The 15,904-nt window shown below is 34.7% G+C and overlaps 1 protein-coding gene across 2 annotated transcripts in view; it reads left to right on the forward strand.

Moving 5' to 3' along the window:
• Positions 1-15,904, forward strand: part of TOPBP1 (DNA topoisomerase II binding protein 1) — a 53,089-nt gene that overhangs the window by 25,453 nt on the left and 11,732 nt on the right. For both annotated transcript variants that reach the window (XM_003342074.4, XM_007505084.3), the window contains exons 14-21: positions 102-385; positions 5,528-5,701; positions 5,790-5,899; positions 9,625-9,748; positions 11,295-11,444; positions 11,575-11,677; positions 13,291-13,483; positions 15,549-15,769. In XM_003342074.4, coding sequence (XP_003342122.1) covers positions 102-385; positions 5,528-5,701; positions 5,790-5,899; positions 9,625-9,748; positions 11,295-11,444; positions 11,575-11,677; positions 13,291-13,483; positions 15,549-15,769 — 1,359 coding nt within the window. The remainder of the gene's footprint in view (positions 1-101; positions 386-5,527; positions 5,702-5,789; positions 5,900-9,624; positions 9,749-11,294; positions 11,445-11,574; positions 11,678-13,290; positions 13,484-15,548; positions 15,770-15,904) is intronic.

The following is a 15,904-nucleotide window of genomic DNA, read 5'->3' on the forward strand; positions in this document are numbered from 1 at the left end:
ATACTTAATGTTGAAATTGATGTTTGATAGGATTTTGAGTTGGGGGGTTGGTGGGGAACATTATTGTTTCCATATTTGCATTATTTCTTTTAATCTTGCAGAAGAAAGTTTTGAAACCCAGTTGACAGTCAATAAGACTTATTCAGATACTTCAGAGAATTCTAGTATGGTCCTGGAACCTGAAAGAAGACCCCCTGTTACACCTTTAGATGTAAACAGATTCCAGAGTAAAACTTTTCATACTGTAATCTCACAACATTCCAAAAAGTGCTCAATCCCTCCTATTGAAGCACAGCCACTTCAGAAAGAGCCTTCACTACATCTTGACACACCATCTAAATTTCTATCCAAAGACAAACTCTTTAAACCTTCTTTTGATGTAAAGGTAAGAACTCATTTGGTTAATATTGTAAATCTTTTAATTTGAATACTTACCACCAAATGCTCAGATAGATCTGATCATGTGGTGCCATAGATTTTCCACAAGATAATATATTAGCAAGAAAATTTGTATTATTGACACTATCTAAACAAAGCAAGGGAAGAAAAAAAATATTGTTAATTTGACTTATAGTACATTATAGATTTCAGTCCTTATATTATAGCTTTAAAGGTAGTAGATTTTCAAAATCATAGGAAGAAGGAGTGATATTGTAATAGACTACTGGAAAGATCAGTTTGGAGACTTGGATTCTAGCCTCAGCTTTTCTATATTATCTTTGAAGCAAATTATTTCACTTATCTACATTAGTTTCCTGATCTGTAAGATGAAGAGATTGGACCAGATGATCACTGAGGTCCATTCCATCCCTGATCATGAATTCTGATTCAACTTCTAAAAGATGTGTGTTTTTAGGCTAAAGCTTTCTGTCCATATAGATATTTTATCAAAGGAGATAATGTATATACAAAGTGTTTTGCAAAATTTAAAGTACCACTTAAAGGCGAGCTGTCAATATTATTCATAGCCATTTTATATGTGGCTATTTCTAGGCACAGAACACAGTAGTAGTGGGCTGTCTTGAAGATAGGACCTTATTGAAGACCTTCAAGGGCACTATATTGAAGTGTACATAATTTTCACTCTTATACTTCTCCAATGCAGAATTATTTCTTTTGTTAGTGACCTCTTTTTACTATTAAAGTATTTCATACTCCTCACAACAGATCTTTGCAGCTCTTACCTCTGTAATCCATGTGCTTTTTTGTCTTTTTCCCCATCCTTTATATAAAATAGGCTTTTGAAAAAATATCTTCTCTTCAGTAAACCAACTTGTCTGATTATGAAATATAATCTTTCAGTCTTATCTCTTTGTTCACTACTCTTAAATTAAGAGTAACCTGGAAGTCTGGGGGTTCAGGTGACTGTCCATCCCCTAGATGGTTGGCATCATGCTCTATTTTTAAAATTTGTCTATTTTGAATTAAATTTTTATATTTTATACTCCTTAAATTTTATGAGTGAAGAAATTTATGACAAGAAAAGGACAGGGCAATCATGAAATAATGAGAGATTATAGATGGGAAGCCTGTGATCTACTGCTAAGATGGGCAGACCCAAGAAAAGCTTTCTTTTTTATTTAATCAAAGATCTCTAGTGTATCAAATAGGTCTTCTACATGGACAAGAGTTGCATAGAACTTTAAAAAGCTTGGAAAGATTGTGATCTATATGGTGTAGAAACCAACACCCTTGAATTCATAAATGCAAAACATCAAACTGATAGGGGGCCCAGAGAAAGGCAATAAGATCATATTTACAAAGATAGAAAGATGTAGGGATGTAACAGCCTAGAAAAGTGAAAACTTAGGAGAACCATAGAGCTGTCCTCAAATACCTATCATATTACAGGGCATATGCATTTTCTATTGCTATAGTTAACCACAATTTATATTTATAAAGTCCTCCTCACAAAGCCCTATCCTATCTGTCAGGTTTTATTATCTCCATTACAAATGAAGAAACTAAGGATCTGAAAGGAGATTAAATATTTGACCTTATATGATAACACGGCTAGCAAGATTTAAACCAAGGTATCTCAACTCTTAAGTCCAATGCCCTATTTACTAAGCAGCACTGCCTCTCTATAAGGTGGTACTATGAAAAATGGGTGGAAACTGTTATAGGGAAATAGATAATGACTCAAAATAAAGGAAAACTTTCTGTGTCCAACAATTGAATGAGGTGCCTTGTGAAGGGGGAAATTCCCCATTACTAGAAATGCTCAAACAATAGCTGGAGGACATTAAATTAGGGATCTCACAGAAGGGATTCCTTCATTAGGTAGTAAATTGGACTATATAACAAAACTATGCTTCCATACTACTTATGGTATAGGTAGGTCATCATTTCAGTTTTTAATTAAAATCCTGAATTTTCCATAGTATTTTTTATGGCTTATCTTTTCATTTTCTTTTAAGTTTTGGGTCTATAGTCAGAGGGGAATTTTTTTTTTCCTCAAGTCACTGGCCAGTGGCAGGATGCTGGGGGTAAGGGGGGAGAGGAAATGGGAATGGGTTGAGAGACATAAGTAAAAAAGTAATTTTGATTTAGTGAGCTTTTTTGTCTTTTTAAAAGAGAAATGTTGAATGTTTAAAACTATGCTGTGGCCCCCTAAGTACCATGTGTCTTTCTATTTTCCTTCTTCTGAGGTTATCTTCTGAGGTCATGGTATTTCATGATTTGTAGCCATGTAGAATTGCAGCTAGGTGGTGCAGTTGAGTCGGGAAGACTCGTCTTCCTAAGTTCAAATCTGGCCTCAGATACTTCCTAGCTCTGTGGCTCTTGGCAAGCCATTTAACCCTGTTTGCCTCAATTTCCTCATCTGTCAAATGAGCTGAAGAAGGAAATGGCAAAACCACACTCAGTGTCTTTGTCAAGAAAACCTCAAATGGGGGTCAGGAAGAGTTAAACATGATTGAAAAACAACTCAACAGCAAAGCCATATAGCACCCTTGGGAGAACACTTCCAACAAATGAATACTTTCTGCTTCACGTGGTACCCTGTTTCATTTTTTGGACAGCAAAAAAAATTTTTTATTAAGCCTGTGTTTGTCATACAAGAGCCACAATACATAAATCATATATCTGGATAAACAAACCAGAATTTAGTGGAATTATTTAACCTTAATCTAGATGTTGCATTAATGTTGTAATGCAATTTTTCCCCCCAACTGTTTGACTTTGTGGTAATCTAAACTCCCTAGATCTTTTTTCCATAAACTTTTCCCTATGGTGTTATGCCAGATTTTCTTACCCATCTTATGCTGTTGATTGTATAGGCATTTATATTTATCATTTTAAAAGTTCATCTCAAAGTTTTCAGTTTGTTGTAAATTCTCTTTTTCACAAATCTGACAAGTATCTGTGTTCCCCTAATTTGCTTATGGTGTTACCCTTTATTTCTAGATCAAGTATCCATTTTGACTTTATCTTGGTGTATGTTGGTCCATGCCTAGACTCTGCCATACTACTTTTCAGTTTTCCCAGCATTTTTTTGTCAAATTGTAAATTCTTTCTCCAAAAGCTTGGCTCTTTAGATTCATCAAACACTAAGTTGCTATTGACATTGACTATCATATTTGCTAATCCATTCCATTGATCCACCACTCTATAGCTTAACAGTACCAGATTGTTTTGATGATTACTGCTTTAGAGTATAGTTTTGAGATCTGATTCAGCCAAACTTTCTTCCTTATTTTAAAAAATTAATTCCCTTGCTATTCTTGGCCTTTTTGTTTGTTTGTGTTGTTCTGTTTTCTTAACCCTTACCTTCCATCTTTGAATCAATATTATGTATTGGTTCAAAGACAGAAGAATGGTAAGGGCTAGGCAATGGGAGTTAAGTGACTTGCTTAGGGTTACATATGAAGTGTCTGAGGCCAGATTTGACTTCCCATCTCTAGGTCTGGCTCTCAAACCACACTAGCTGCCCCCCACTCTTTTGTTCTTTCAGATAAATTTTGTCATTTTTCTGATTCTATGAAATAATTTTTGTGTAGTTTGATTGGTATGGCAACAAATAGGTAAATAAATTTAAGTAGTATTGTCATTTTCACTATATTGGCTTGGCCTATTAGTGTTTTTTCAGTTGTTTAGGTCTGATTTTATTTTTATGAAGAGCATTTTGCAATTGCATTCATATATAGTTGCTGGATTTGTTTTGGTAGGTATGTCCCCAAGTATTTTATATTGTTTAGAGTTATTTTGAATGGAATTTCCTTTTATGTCTCTTGCTTTTGGATTTTGTTGGAGGTAAATAGAATGCTAATGATTTATGTGGGTTATTTTATATCCTACAACTTTGCTGAAGTTTTTATTTCTATTAGTTTTTCTCTAGGGTTCCCTAATATACCATCATATCTGCAGAGTGATAACTCTCTTTCTTCATTGCCTATTCTAATTCCTTCAATTTCTTTTCTGCTCTTATTGTTATAGTGAGTATTTCTAGTACAATATTTAATAATGGTGATGATGGACATCCTTACTTTATTTACTCCCAATCTTATTGGATCTAATTTTTCTTAATGCTTTTTTGCCTCGGTTGTTCATCAATGCCCCCTTCACAGCATTTGTTTCACCCATTTGGGTAAGAAAATTATTCTCTTGACAAGGAAAACAGGGATAAAATAGGAGTGGTTCTGCTTGTTTTCTGCTATTTGTTTAAAACTGTGCCCACTTTATCCATTTTTTGAACATTTTGTTTAAAAAAAAATAGTCTAGCATTTTTCACAAGTGTCAGTTCATTTTAGCCCAGTTTAGTTATCCTTAGAGTTAGGTAGCAGAGAAAGAGTGCTGGACTTGGGTTTAAGGGACCTAGGTTTGAATCCCAACTCTATTTCTTACTAATTCTTAAAACTATAGGCAAGAGACTCAGTTTCCACATCTATAAAATGATGATAACACATATACTATGCTACCAATTCTTTTTTAAACCCATAAAGTATAGTCTTTAAACATTAGTTATGATCATTCTTGTATTCATCTATCATTGTGTACTCTTCCTTCCATTTTTTCATATGTATCTTTTCTATATATTTAAAAAGCAAATTATTTGGTGTATTGGTGCACTAGACAGGTGAGAATACTAAAACATTAACTAGCAATGAGGTCGCAGTCATTTGGCTTCTCTGAGTCTGTTTCATCAAAAATGGGGATGATATTACTGTACTACAAAGATGAGATGAAGGTGTATTGTGAATTGCTCAGTTGTAGAGAGAGTTTCTTTTGGCTAATAGAAGTTATAGCCATTCATTCAATAAGGAAGTGATTTTTTTTTCTATTTCAGTTGCTTCATTCTGGGGCCTGTAGAATAAATATAACAGAGGCTAGTGAAACATTTGCAATCATGATTTTTAAATAGTCTGCTATAAAGTACTTTGAACAATATTCCTATAAAAATCTGAATTTTTCCAAAACTCTTTGTACTATGTGGAATATGTATTTATGTTTGGCTAAGAAAAAAATTAGAGTTGTAAAATCACCAGGTAAAGATATAGCTAAATTAATCTGTTTCCTTTATCACTAGGATGCGCTGGCAGCCTTGGAAACTCCATTAGGTCCCAGTCAACGAAGCCGAAGAATGAGTACTCCACTTTCTGAAGTCATTGGGAGGAACTTGAAACATGCTCTGGCAAATAGCACTCGCCACACAGTTGCTCTTACTGCCAGTCCTGTGCTGAAAGATGCCCAGTCAGAAAAGGTAAAATTGAATTATTTAGCACATTATATTATAATGTGATTTGAAACATTTATGGTTAATCTAGTTATTGTTTTTTTCCTGCATACAGGAGGAAGATCCCAAACCACTTCACAATGTAGTTATATGTGTTAGTAAAAAACTCAGTAAGAAACAGAGTGAACTAAATACTATTGCAGCATCCCTCGGAGCAGAGTACAGGTTGGTGTCAGTTCTTTTTTTTAATTAATAAAATTTATTCACAAGCATTTCAGCCCCTCCCCCCACTCCCTGCATTACAGAAGGCATCATCTGGAAGATAGATGTGTTCATACAAATTATGTCTTTCATATTTCTACCTTTCATTCTCTGGAGTTAACATTCACAATTTATTCTTCAAGAATTAAATCTGTACTTGTTTGATGTTCTCAAATTAGCCTGTGCATGATTTCTTATGATGTAGTAATATTTCATCACAATCAGATTCCACAATTTGTTTAGCCATTCCACAATTGTTTCTTTAATAATGCATCCCAGGCCCTCTTGTCTTCTCTAGCAGATTGCATTCTCAGCCATCTCCTTTCATTCTCAGATCCTTAACTTATCAACTTCTTCCCTTCTTAATGCCTTCAAATATGCCCGTCTCTTCTATGCTTAGAAAACCTTCACTAGAACCTGTTACTCCCTGAAGCTGTCATCCCCACTTCTTCAAAATCTAGCTTCTGACTTCATCAATCACAAAGTAACTAACAATCTCTTAATTGCCAGATCTGATGGCCTTTTCTAAGTTCTAATCCTTCTTGCTGTGTCTGTTGCATTTTATACTGTTGATCACTGTCTTTCTCTGGAAACTCTCCTCCCTAGGGTTGGTTGGTTGGTTGGTTGGTTTGTTTTTTTCATAACATTGCTCTCTTGGAGTTCACATCATATTTGTCTAACCTTTATTTTTCACTCTTCTCAGTTGATTCATCATACAAATCTTGTTCCCTGAGTGTAGATGTTCCCCTTTTTCTGTTCTAGACTCATTTCTCTGTTCTCTTTCTCAGTAACCCATCATCAACCCCCATAGATTTAATGGTGATCTCTAAATATATAACTCTTGGTCTTTCCCCTGAGCCTCAGTCTGGCATTACCTTTTGGTCATATCATGCTGGATGTCCCAGGGACATTTTCAAGTCAAGATATCCTAAATTGAATTGGTTGTCTTTCCTCATTTAAATCTCTCCTCCTCTTTCCCAAATTTTCCTATCCCTATGAAAGGTACCACTATTTGTCCATTTTCCATTTAAAATGAATATTATCCTGGACTCATCTCCATTCAGTTGCCATTTCTTGTTTCTATTTCCCAAACATTTCATTGGAAGTTTAGTATTTTGGCAGTGACATTCCTAGGAATTTAAGAATTTTCAGGATTTCTTTCAGTTTTCATATTGCCCTCTTTTTTTAATGCTTTTAAGCAATTTTTCTCTAAAGATGACAAATTGCCATAAGTTTTAGGTATTCTTATGATGCTTAAATTCTCCTTGATTTGTTTTCCAAGACAGTTGTTTTTGATATGACAGACCTTATGTTTCCCTCCATTTCCTCATTCTTTTGACTTTAGATTAAGAATTCTTATTGTCTCCTGAAGTCATTGATTTCCATTTGGAACATTCTAATTTTTAGGGAATTTCTCACTATGATAAGTTTTGTACTCTTCAGTTAAACTTTTGGTCTTTATCAATTTTTTCCTCTAGCGCTCTTATTTCTTTTGTATTCTTTATTAAATTCTTTCATTATTTCTTTCAAAAATTTTAATTGTTCTTGTGCATAAGCTGTTTTTTTCTTTAAGGTTTTGATAATAGATATTTCTGAGTTACTCTTAAATTCCAGATTTGCATTTTGGTCATCTCTATGATGAGTCAAAAACTATGAGAAAGTGAGAAGAAAAAAATAAAAGTTTTATTAAGGATTCTATAATAACAATTACCCTGAATGTGCATTCACAAGCAGCCTGCAAGTGACCACAAAATTCCCCTTAAATTGATCCAATTTTTATACCTTTAATCAAACAACTCTGACTTTGTCTCTTTACCAAATGATGTTCCTCAGCTGACATTATATAGATGCAAGTCCTTTTTATTACCTTGAAAACATTGTTTTTCACAATGTTCAAATTTCACCTGTACTATATGTATAGTTTATCTTGAAGTTTATCAACAACTCATTTTCCTCCTTTTTCTGTTTTGCAACCTTGTAGGTCAGCACAAATTGTTTTCCCTTGTTATAATCATATACAAAAATTTAACCTCTCATCTGGTGTTATGAAAATCCTTTTTTTTGGTCTACTCATTTTTATGCTTGTGTCTTAAGGATTGAATTCTAGGTCTCCTTTGCTCCGGGGATCAAATGAAATTGAAGACTTTTTTGCCTTTGTGGTTTTTAGGCCCCTTTTAGGCCTTTTCTTTCCCCAGAGTGACTCCAAAACTGTCATTAGTCTTATTCGCACTGGAATCTGTTGGTTTCAATTTAGGAATTTCTTCTTGCTGAAACAAGTAAGGAAAAGTTTTGCTTTCACTTTATGTTGAGTCTGAAGCTTTTCACTTTCATTCCTAAGGGGATATAGATCTTATTTCCTGATTATCTAAGGGATGAATTGTTTAGTAATAGTTTTGTTTAAGTCTGGGATAGCTGAGCTATACTATTCCCTTCTACCATCTTGGTTTCCTGAAGTAACTTTTGTCATACTTGATATATTTTTCTTTAGCCTTACAAATATCTAAAAAGAAATTTTGAGAAAAGAGCCTTTAATGGAAGTTGGTTATGAGTTTCCAAAATAGACAATTTACTTTTGCTTACCTACAAGAATCAGAATTGTTTTTATATCTATTCCTGCTCCTTCTTGAAACATTCTGCATTATTTAATGTTTGAAAAGTAAAGATTCAAAGAGACTTTGAGAAATGATCTTCTCTAAAATCCTTGCCTTGAGGCAATGCAATGTTTAAACCAGTTAATCAAATCAGCAAGTGTTTATTAAGTATCTGAGATGTATAGGCACTAGATTGGCACTTGGCATTAAATATAAAGAATGAAGCAATCTTTATTTGAAAGGGCTTTAGATTTTAGTGGGGGATATAAATTAATATTAAAATATAAATAGCATAAATATTAAGTTAATAATTAGTATATATATGCAAAATATTTAAATACAAGGTATTAGAGGTTAAATACAAGGAAAGGACTTCATAAAGATGATGAGCAAGCTATTTCTAAAAAAGGTAGAGAGGGATTCTAGAAAGTAGAGGTAAGGAAGGAGTGCATTTCAGGCATGTGTGAAAGTAATACCTTTTAAAACAGAGATTCCACAGCCGCCTTATTAAAAATACTATGGGGTAAGGAATTTAGGTAATTTTTTTGGAGAATTTCAATACACAAACTATTTTCTTTTACTTTGCTTATTCATATTACCAACTTAGATTTGCTTTTTCCTCCTAATGATAGAATCCATCCCAATATGCTAATAACTTACAATGAAAGTTACAAGGTGAGTCCTGTAACTTTTAAGGGGGAAAAAAAGCTTCTTAATGGATGGCCCCTTATTAAGTAAACCTGAAGCTAAAGGAAATTTAGGTAATGATTATTATTAATCATCCATTTTTTTTTAATTTCCATTTTGGATAATTTTAAAAGTTAATTTTCTCTTTTTGAATTACATTTCACTTTTTCTTTGATATAATTAAACTTTTAAATAGTAGATTTGCTGCATTTTTCCAACATTTTTCCTCAGGCCAAAAGTTAAAAGAGAGTGGCAGTTAATTTTAATTATTTAAGAGACTTTTTCTTATAAATAAAGTTCTGATGTTTTCTTTTTTTTGTAATCTAAAGTATTCCCATATTCCAAGTAGCAATGGTATTAAACTGATTCATATAACTTCTTTTAGTTATATTTTATTTGCTTGCATTATAGATGGAGTTTTGATGAAACAGTGACTCATTTCATCTATCAAGGGCGACCAAATGACACTAATCGAGAGTATAAGTCTATTAAAGAAAGAGGGATACACATTGTTTCAGAGCACTGGCTTTTAGAAGTAGGTAACATTTTTCTTCCTTAATGTTAAATAAAAATATAATCAAAATTTGTTCTAAAATTCTATAATCCAAATTTTTCCCAGGAAGGGGAAGATGGGTGGCTCAGTGAATTGAGAGCCAGACCTAGAGATAGGAGGTCCTGGGTTCAAATTCGGCTTCAGATACTTCCTAGCTGGGCAAGTCCCTTAACCCCCATTGTCTAGTCCTTACCACCCTTCTGCCATGCAACCAATACATAGTATTGATTCTAAGACAAAAGGTATGGTTTAAAAAAAAAGAAGAAGAAGAAAGAAAAAGGACCATCCACTGGCATTTAAATATAAATGTGTAGCTTTTATGATTGTTATGAGTAATTATCAAACATTAGGAAATTCTGGTTCCCTGAAAAACTGATCTTTTCCCCTAAACCTTGCACCACTATCCAGTATGCAGTGGCTTTCGTCAAACTTTGATATTGCCTTCCATATCCAGTCATGTGTACCCTTCCAGCATCTCTCACATCATTATTCTCCTTTTCTTATTCTCGTTGTCCCCACCCATTTTACCACCAACCTAACCTGTTGTAATCAACTCTTAACAAGTTGTCCTAGCTCCTTAATCTTTCCTTTTTTTCCACTGATAAATTTGTCTTTCTTTTGTGGTCATATTACTTTTTTGCACAGAAGTCAGTGGTTTCCCATTTTCTTCCAAGCAATGGAAAGAAGTTGTGAAGAGGCAAATTTAGGCTTGATAGAAGAAAAAAATATCTTTAACAATTTAGGCTGCCTCAGGAAATAATGAATCCTCTCTGCCCATCAGTCAGTTAACCATTTATTAAGCATGTACTGTGTGCCAGACACTTAGCTAAAGAATGAAAGAAAGGCAAAAAACAATTCTTGTTTTCAAGGAATTCCTAGTCTAATGGAAGTTCTAAAAGCTATTTCAGATGCTAGAAAGACCTTTTCAAATCTCCCTCTTTGGTATGATCCTCCTTTTGCAATATCATAGTATTTGTTTAGTATCTTCCTTGTAGGCTATTAACTCTATGAAAGCAGGGCCCATGTTTTCTCTAAGCTTTGAAATTCATCTGGCTCTACAGCACAATGTTTGGCACACACAAGATGCCTAATAAGTACTAATGTTATTAATAATTGTATTGAAGCACTGAATTGAATCACAAGCTTAAACCTAATTTCTTAAATCATTAGTTCTTTGGTGGCAATGTTCTCACATTTTAAAAGCTACACAGATGAAAAAGCTTAAGTTTATTCCCTAATAGTTTGTTAAGTGAGAATTGGTTCAATATATTGGTTTGATTTAGAGAAGCACTCCTGTGTCAGTGGAATTAGATTTAATATGTCAGTGAGTACTTTTCCCTTTAAAAAGAGAGAACAGTTAGATTTGCTTTTCTCATGGAAAAATTTTCATGTAAGCTTTCAAGACCATAGGCTTGTAGATAGTTTTTGTCCTAATCTTAGATATGAAGTCTTTAAATGATCTTTATTTTCTGTGGCATTGTGGATGTGTTTTAATTTTTCAGTACTTTTAAGAGTGTGTTTGTTGCAGAGTGCTCGAGTACAGAGACGACTTCCTGAATCTCTTTATCCACATACTTACAATCCAAAAATGAGCCTGGATATAAGTGCAGTGCAAGACAGCAGAGTTTGTCCCAATCAGTCTCCCTCAACTGGTAAAATGGCAAAAGATGATGATGAGGTATTTAATACATACTACCCATTTGATATCTAAGATATTAAATTATAAATTCATATAATGCAGAATACAAAAAAAACCCCACATAATAATGGTCTCTTTTGAGAAATTGTATCTTTTTCCCCCCCAATAGCCTCTTCTTCATTTATCTTTGGAAGGAAATGATGAAGATATAACCATTGATCAGAAGCATGTAGCAAATACAAATGGAGAAATACCGAATATTCCTAAAGGAGGTAAAATTCTCTTATTGCCCAACTACAGTCATAACTATAACTTGAAAGTTAAGCAGGTTACAAAAATGTCTTTATAAATTTAGTTTTTATGTAAAGAATTACTAGGATGGCCACCAAATAATGGACTTTTTTTTTTGTCACATTAGCCTTTAAAAGATTCTCCACAGTCTATGTTGTTGAAGAGAATACTCAGCAAAAAGCAGGTCCCTTAAGTATTGGAGAAGCTTAAAGGATTGTGTAAATGTTTAACTCAAAATACCTTGAATATCTAATGACCATTTTCTCTCCTTTTGCCAAATCTACAAACCTTTGGCCTAATATATACCAAGTATGTAGTCTGGGTAATGGAAGCAACACTGTACTTGGAGTCAGGAGACTGGGGTTCAATACTACTTTAAGGCACTCACTTTATTTCCATAGTCAAAGTCATTTAACTTCTCAATGCCCATTTCTTCATCTGTAAAATGGAGCTTGCACTACCACCTACCTTACAGAGATTTTTTTAAGGAAAGGGCTTTAAGACAAAACTTAAAGTGTTTTTTTGTTGCTGTTGTTGTTAGAGTTATTTAAAAAGGAAACATTTTTATGTACCCATTCCTCATGGCACTGTACCAGGCCTACGGATTGAGTTGGACTGATATGGGCCTAACTGTAAGAGTAATGGCGAAATTGGCAAAGGGGAAGACAGATAAGAGGAAGAGAGAATGAAAGCGTGTTAAATGAAAAAAAATTTGTTTATTAAAAATGTTTAGAGACATACAAAAATTAAGTAAAACTTTATCCATTTGGTAGGAAAAGAAAAATGGAAAAAAGGCCTAATTCAGTCAGAGGCCCTGGTTCAGATCCTGGATAGACCCCTTGTAGGCTTGTCACATCACCTCTTGAACCTTCAGTTTTCCCAGCTATAAAATGAAGGGGTTGGAGGAGAGGATTTCAAGTCCCTTATCTCTAAGTCTATAATGGTCCTTCTTGTTGATAAAATACCTTTAATAGGCTACCATCTATTACTGGGTTACCCTTAGTCTTCACTTTGGACTAGTTTATCATTTATGTGTCCATTCTCATCACATCATCATTCCACAACTTTTAATGGAGCAGCTGGATTCTAGAGGAAGCATTATGTTTGCCCTCGTGGAACTGGAGAGATAAAGCTAGATGTCCTTATTTAACAGAGAGGTGTGCAATGGGATGAGATTTCAGAGGAAGGAGAGTAATTATTGTGTTATGATAATTATGCATATGTTGTGAGTGGTTATTGTATGTTATGACAATTACACATTTTACATACCTTCTGAAGACATGAGGCCCTAAAAGGTAAGATTTTTCTGTTCCTTTTATATTGGGGCACCTCACACCATATAGTAACGAAATAGGCATTTGGAAACTCCTCTGGGCCATGTTCCTCTTGTATCTGTAAAGAAATATCTGGAAGGATGTTCTTCCTGATTCCATCCAAGCTTCATTGTGTGGTCCTATGAGGTTGATAGGAAGAAATTCTTAATAATGAATTTGTACTTTAGTCAGAGCCTGAATGTACAAGTATTTCAACCCCCATTTGAAAAAAGGAAAGCAGGAAATGAAACAGGAGCCTTAGATGCTGCTTTTGTTTCCAGCTCTGACACAGACATTGGAGATGAGAAAGAGCTTTCAGAAGCAGCTGCAGGAGATAATGTCAGCAACATCAACAGTCAAACTCCAAGGGCAAAGGAATTCCCTTTCCAGAAATGGTTGTGATAGCTCTTCTTCAACTCCTGACAATACCTGGTCTGCACGCAGTGGCCGCAGCAGAGTCCTAGAAGCATTAAGGTATTTAGCCAACGAAAGAAGGCCTGTGGTAGAGGAGGGCAAGGGGAAGAAGGACCGGTCGGCCACAAAGTAGGAGGACACTTGGGTGCTCTCGTTTTCTATTCTCTTTATGTGCTAATACTTTTAAAGGGCAGCATAGTGTAGTGGATAGAACACTGGACTTGAAGTTCCAAGAGTAGTGCCTCTGACACAAGCTATGTGACCCTGGGCAGGTCATTTCTCTCACCTCCATTTCATCTATGAAAACCTATTTCACTGAGCTGTTGTGATAACATGAGATAATATATGTAAAGAGTTGGCAAGCATTATAGAACTTAAGACATTAAAGCACAAAGAAGTTCAAACACTATAGAAATTTCACTATTCTTCTTCAACGTTATATTATTTAGACATTAAAAAAATTTTTTTCTCTATTCTGCATTCCCAAATCTTGGCATTCTTTGGCATACTGACTACTTTTGTAGTATTTAAACCTTCATTTAATGACGACTATAATAAATAGAACTAGTCCTTACCCCTGTTTAAAAATCACCTTATGCTATTCAAAAATTATTCGCTTGGAGCAAGTCACAATAAATAGTTTCTCAATATTCCCATGCCTGTGAGGTGACTGAGGTTTCAAGACTAGTAGATTTCTTGATCCAGGACCCTGTAGATATATTTAGAAAAAATGATGCTTACTGGGAGACAATTAAAATGAAAATAAACAACATTATATATTAATAGGAATAGAATCATCTTCTAATACCATAGCATATATTTTGTTATGAGGAACCTATCTTGGATCCTCAGAAGTCTCCATTGTTGGTAAAATCAACAAGTCTATGTATTGAGCCCTTATCCCTTCATTGCCATATCTCCACCTGAATGTCACACAAACATCATTGTAAACTTCCAAACAGAAATCATTGGGTTTCTCCCTGCACCAATCCTTCTACCTTCTCTATTTGTGTCAAAGACATCTTTATATTTCCAGTTACTCTCATTCATAGCCTAGGAGCTGTGCTCAGCTCTTAACTTCTCTCACCCATATCCCATCAGTTATCAGGCCTTGTCTATTCAGTAATATCACTCACATCCATTCCCTTCTTTCTATTCCTTCCTCAATCACCATCATTAAGACATGCAAACTCCTCTCTTAGGGATCTAGAGCTCTTTACAATCTACCTTGAGCCCATCTTTGTAGGCTGATGATATATTACTCTCCGTAATCTATTCTGTGTACCATCAAACCTGGCCTAGTTGACAGTTTACCCTATCTATGAGATCCTACTCCCATCTCTTGTCTTTGTACCTGTTTTCCCCCATGACTAAAATGTTCTCTCTCCCCCTTACCTCCCCCCCCCCAACTTGGAATTACTGGCTCTTTTTAAGGTTTCACTCAAGTACCACTTCCTCTGCGGATCTTTTCCAGTTCCCCAGCTGTTAGCATTATACACTCTTCTATTTTATTCCTTTCCCTACCCCCTAAAAATAATTTTACTTTGGTATACTTGTCCATGTATATGTTTTTTGATCTACTAGAATGTAGACTCCTTGAGGAAAAAAAAAGTGCCCGAAACATAGGTGCTTAATAAATGTTTGTATTAAATTTCTGTTTTTCATCTAATTTATATTAATAATATGAACACTTGCCATTATTGGTAGAGTAACTACTACTAGAGTTTATTAACAAAATGACCTAAGAGGCAAGACTTCCAAGACAGACATGATCAGTTCTCAATCAGTGACAGATTTTTTTGCTTGTTATTTTATTTATCACAAGAAGGTTCAGTCTCCCCAGGGAGAGGGGCCCTTCCCATCTCCCCCAAAAGAAAAAAAAAACCTGCCAGTCACATAAGACTAAACACACCTTAGAAATGTTTTTTTTTTTTTTATTGCCTATATAATAGGGCAAAGAAATTGCTCTTCCTAAGAAATTGGAACAAATTTTGTTTAATTCTGTTATTTGAATGGAACAAGTTCAGGAAATAAAATTCCAACAGGAACTAATCTTCATGGAAGTTAACAAAATGGGTTTTGCCATGGCAGAGTTTGAACATCATCTTCTACATGTGTTCTTTAGGCAATCTCGTCAAGCCATTGCTGATGTCAACATAGAGCCTTCCCAAAGTGAACAGATCATTTGGGATGATCCTACAGCCCGGGAAGAGAGAGCAAGGCTGGCCAGCAACTTTCAGTGGCCCATCTGTCCCACCCAGTATCCAGACCTTCAAACCAGCATAAAGGATTTGGAAGATTCCCCCTTCCAGGAATCTTTGCATGATTCTACAGTTGCTGAAAATGGTAGTGAAATATTTCCTCGTTTCATAAGGGTGTTTTTTGCTTACTAAAATATCAGATTATGGTAGCAATGTGTAATTTAAAAGGAAATGAATAGCATTTTATGTTTATTCTACAGCTTTAAATCTAGAGAGGACT

Source organism: Monodelphis domestica, chromosome 5 (assembly GCF_027887165.1).
Source record: "Monodelphis domestica isolate mMonDom1 chromosome 5, mMonDom1.pri, whole genome shotgun sequence".
NCBI lineage: Eukaryota > Metazoa > Chordata > Mammalia > Didelphimorphia > Didelphidae > Monodelphis > Monodelphis domestica.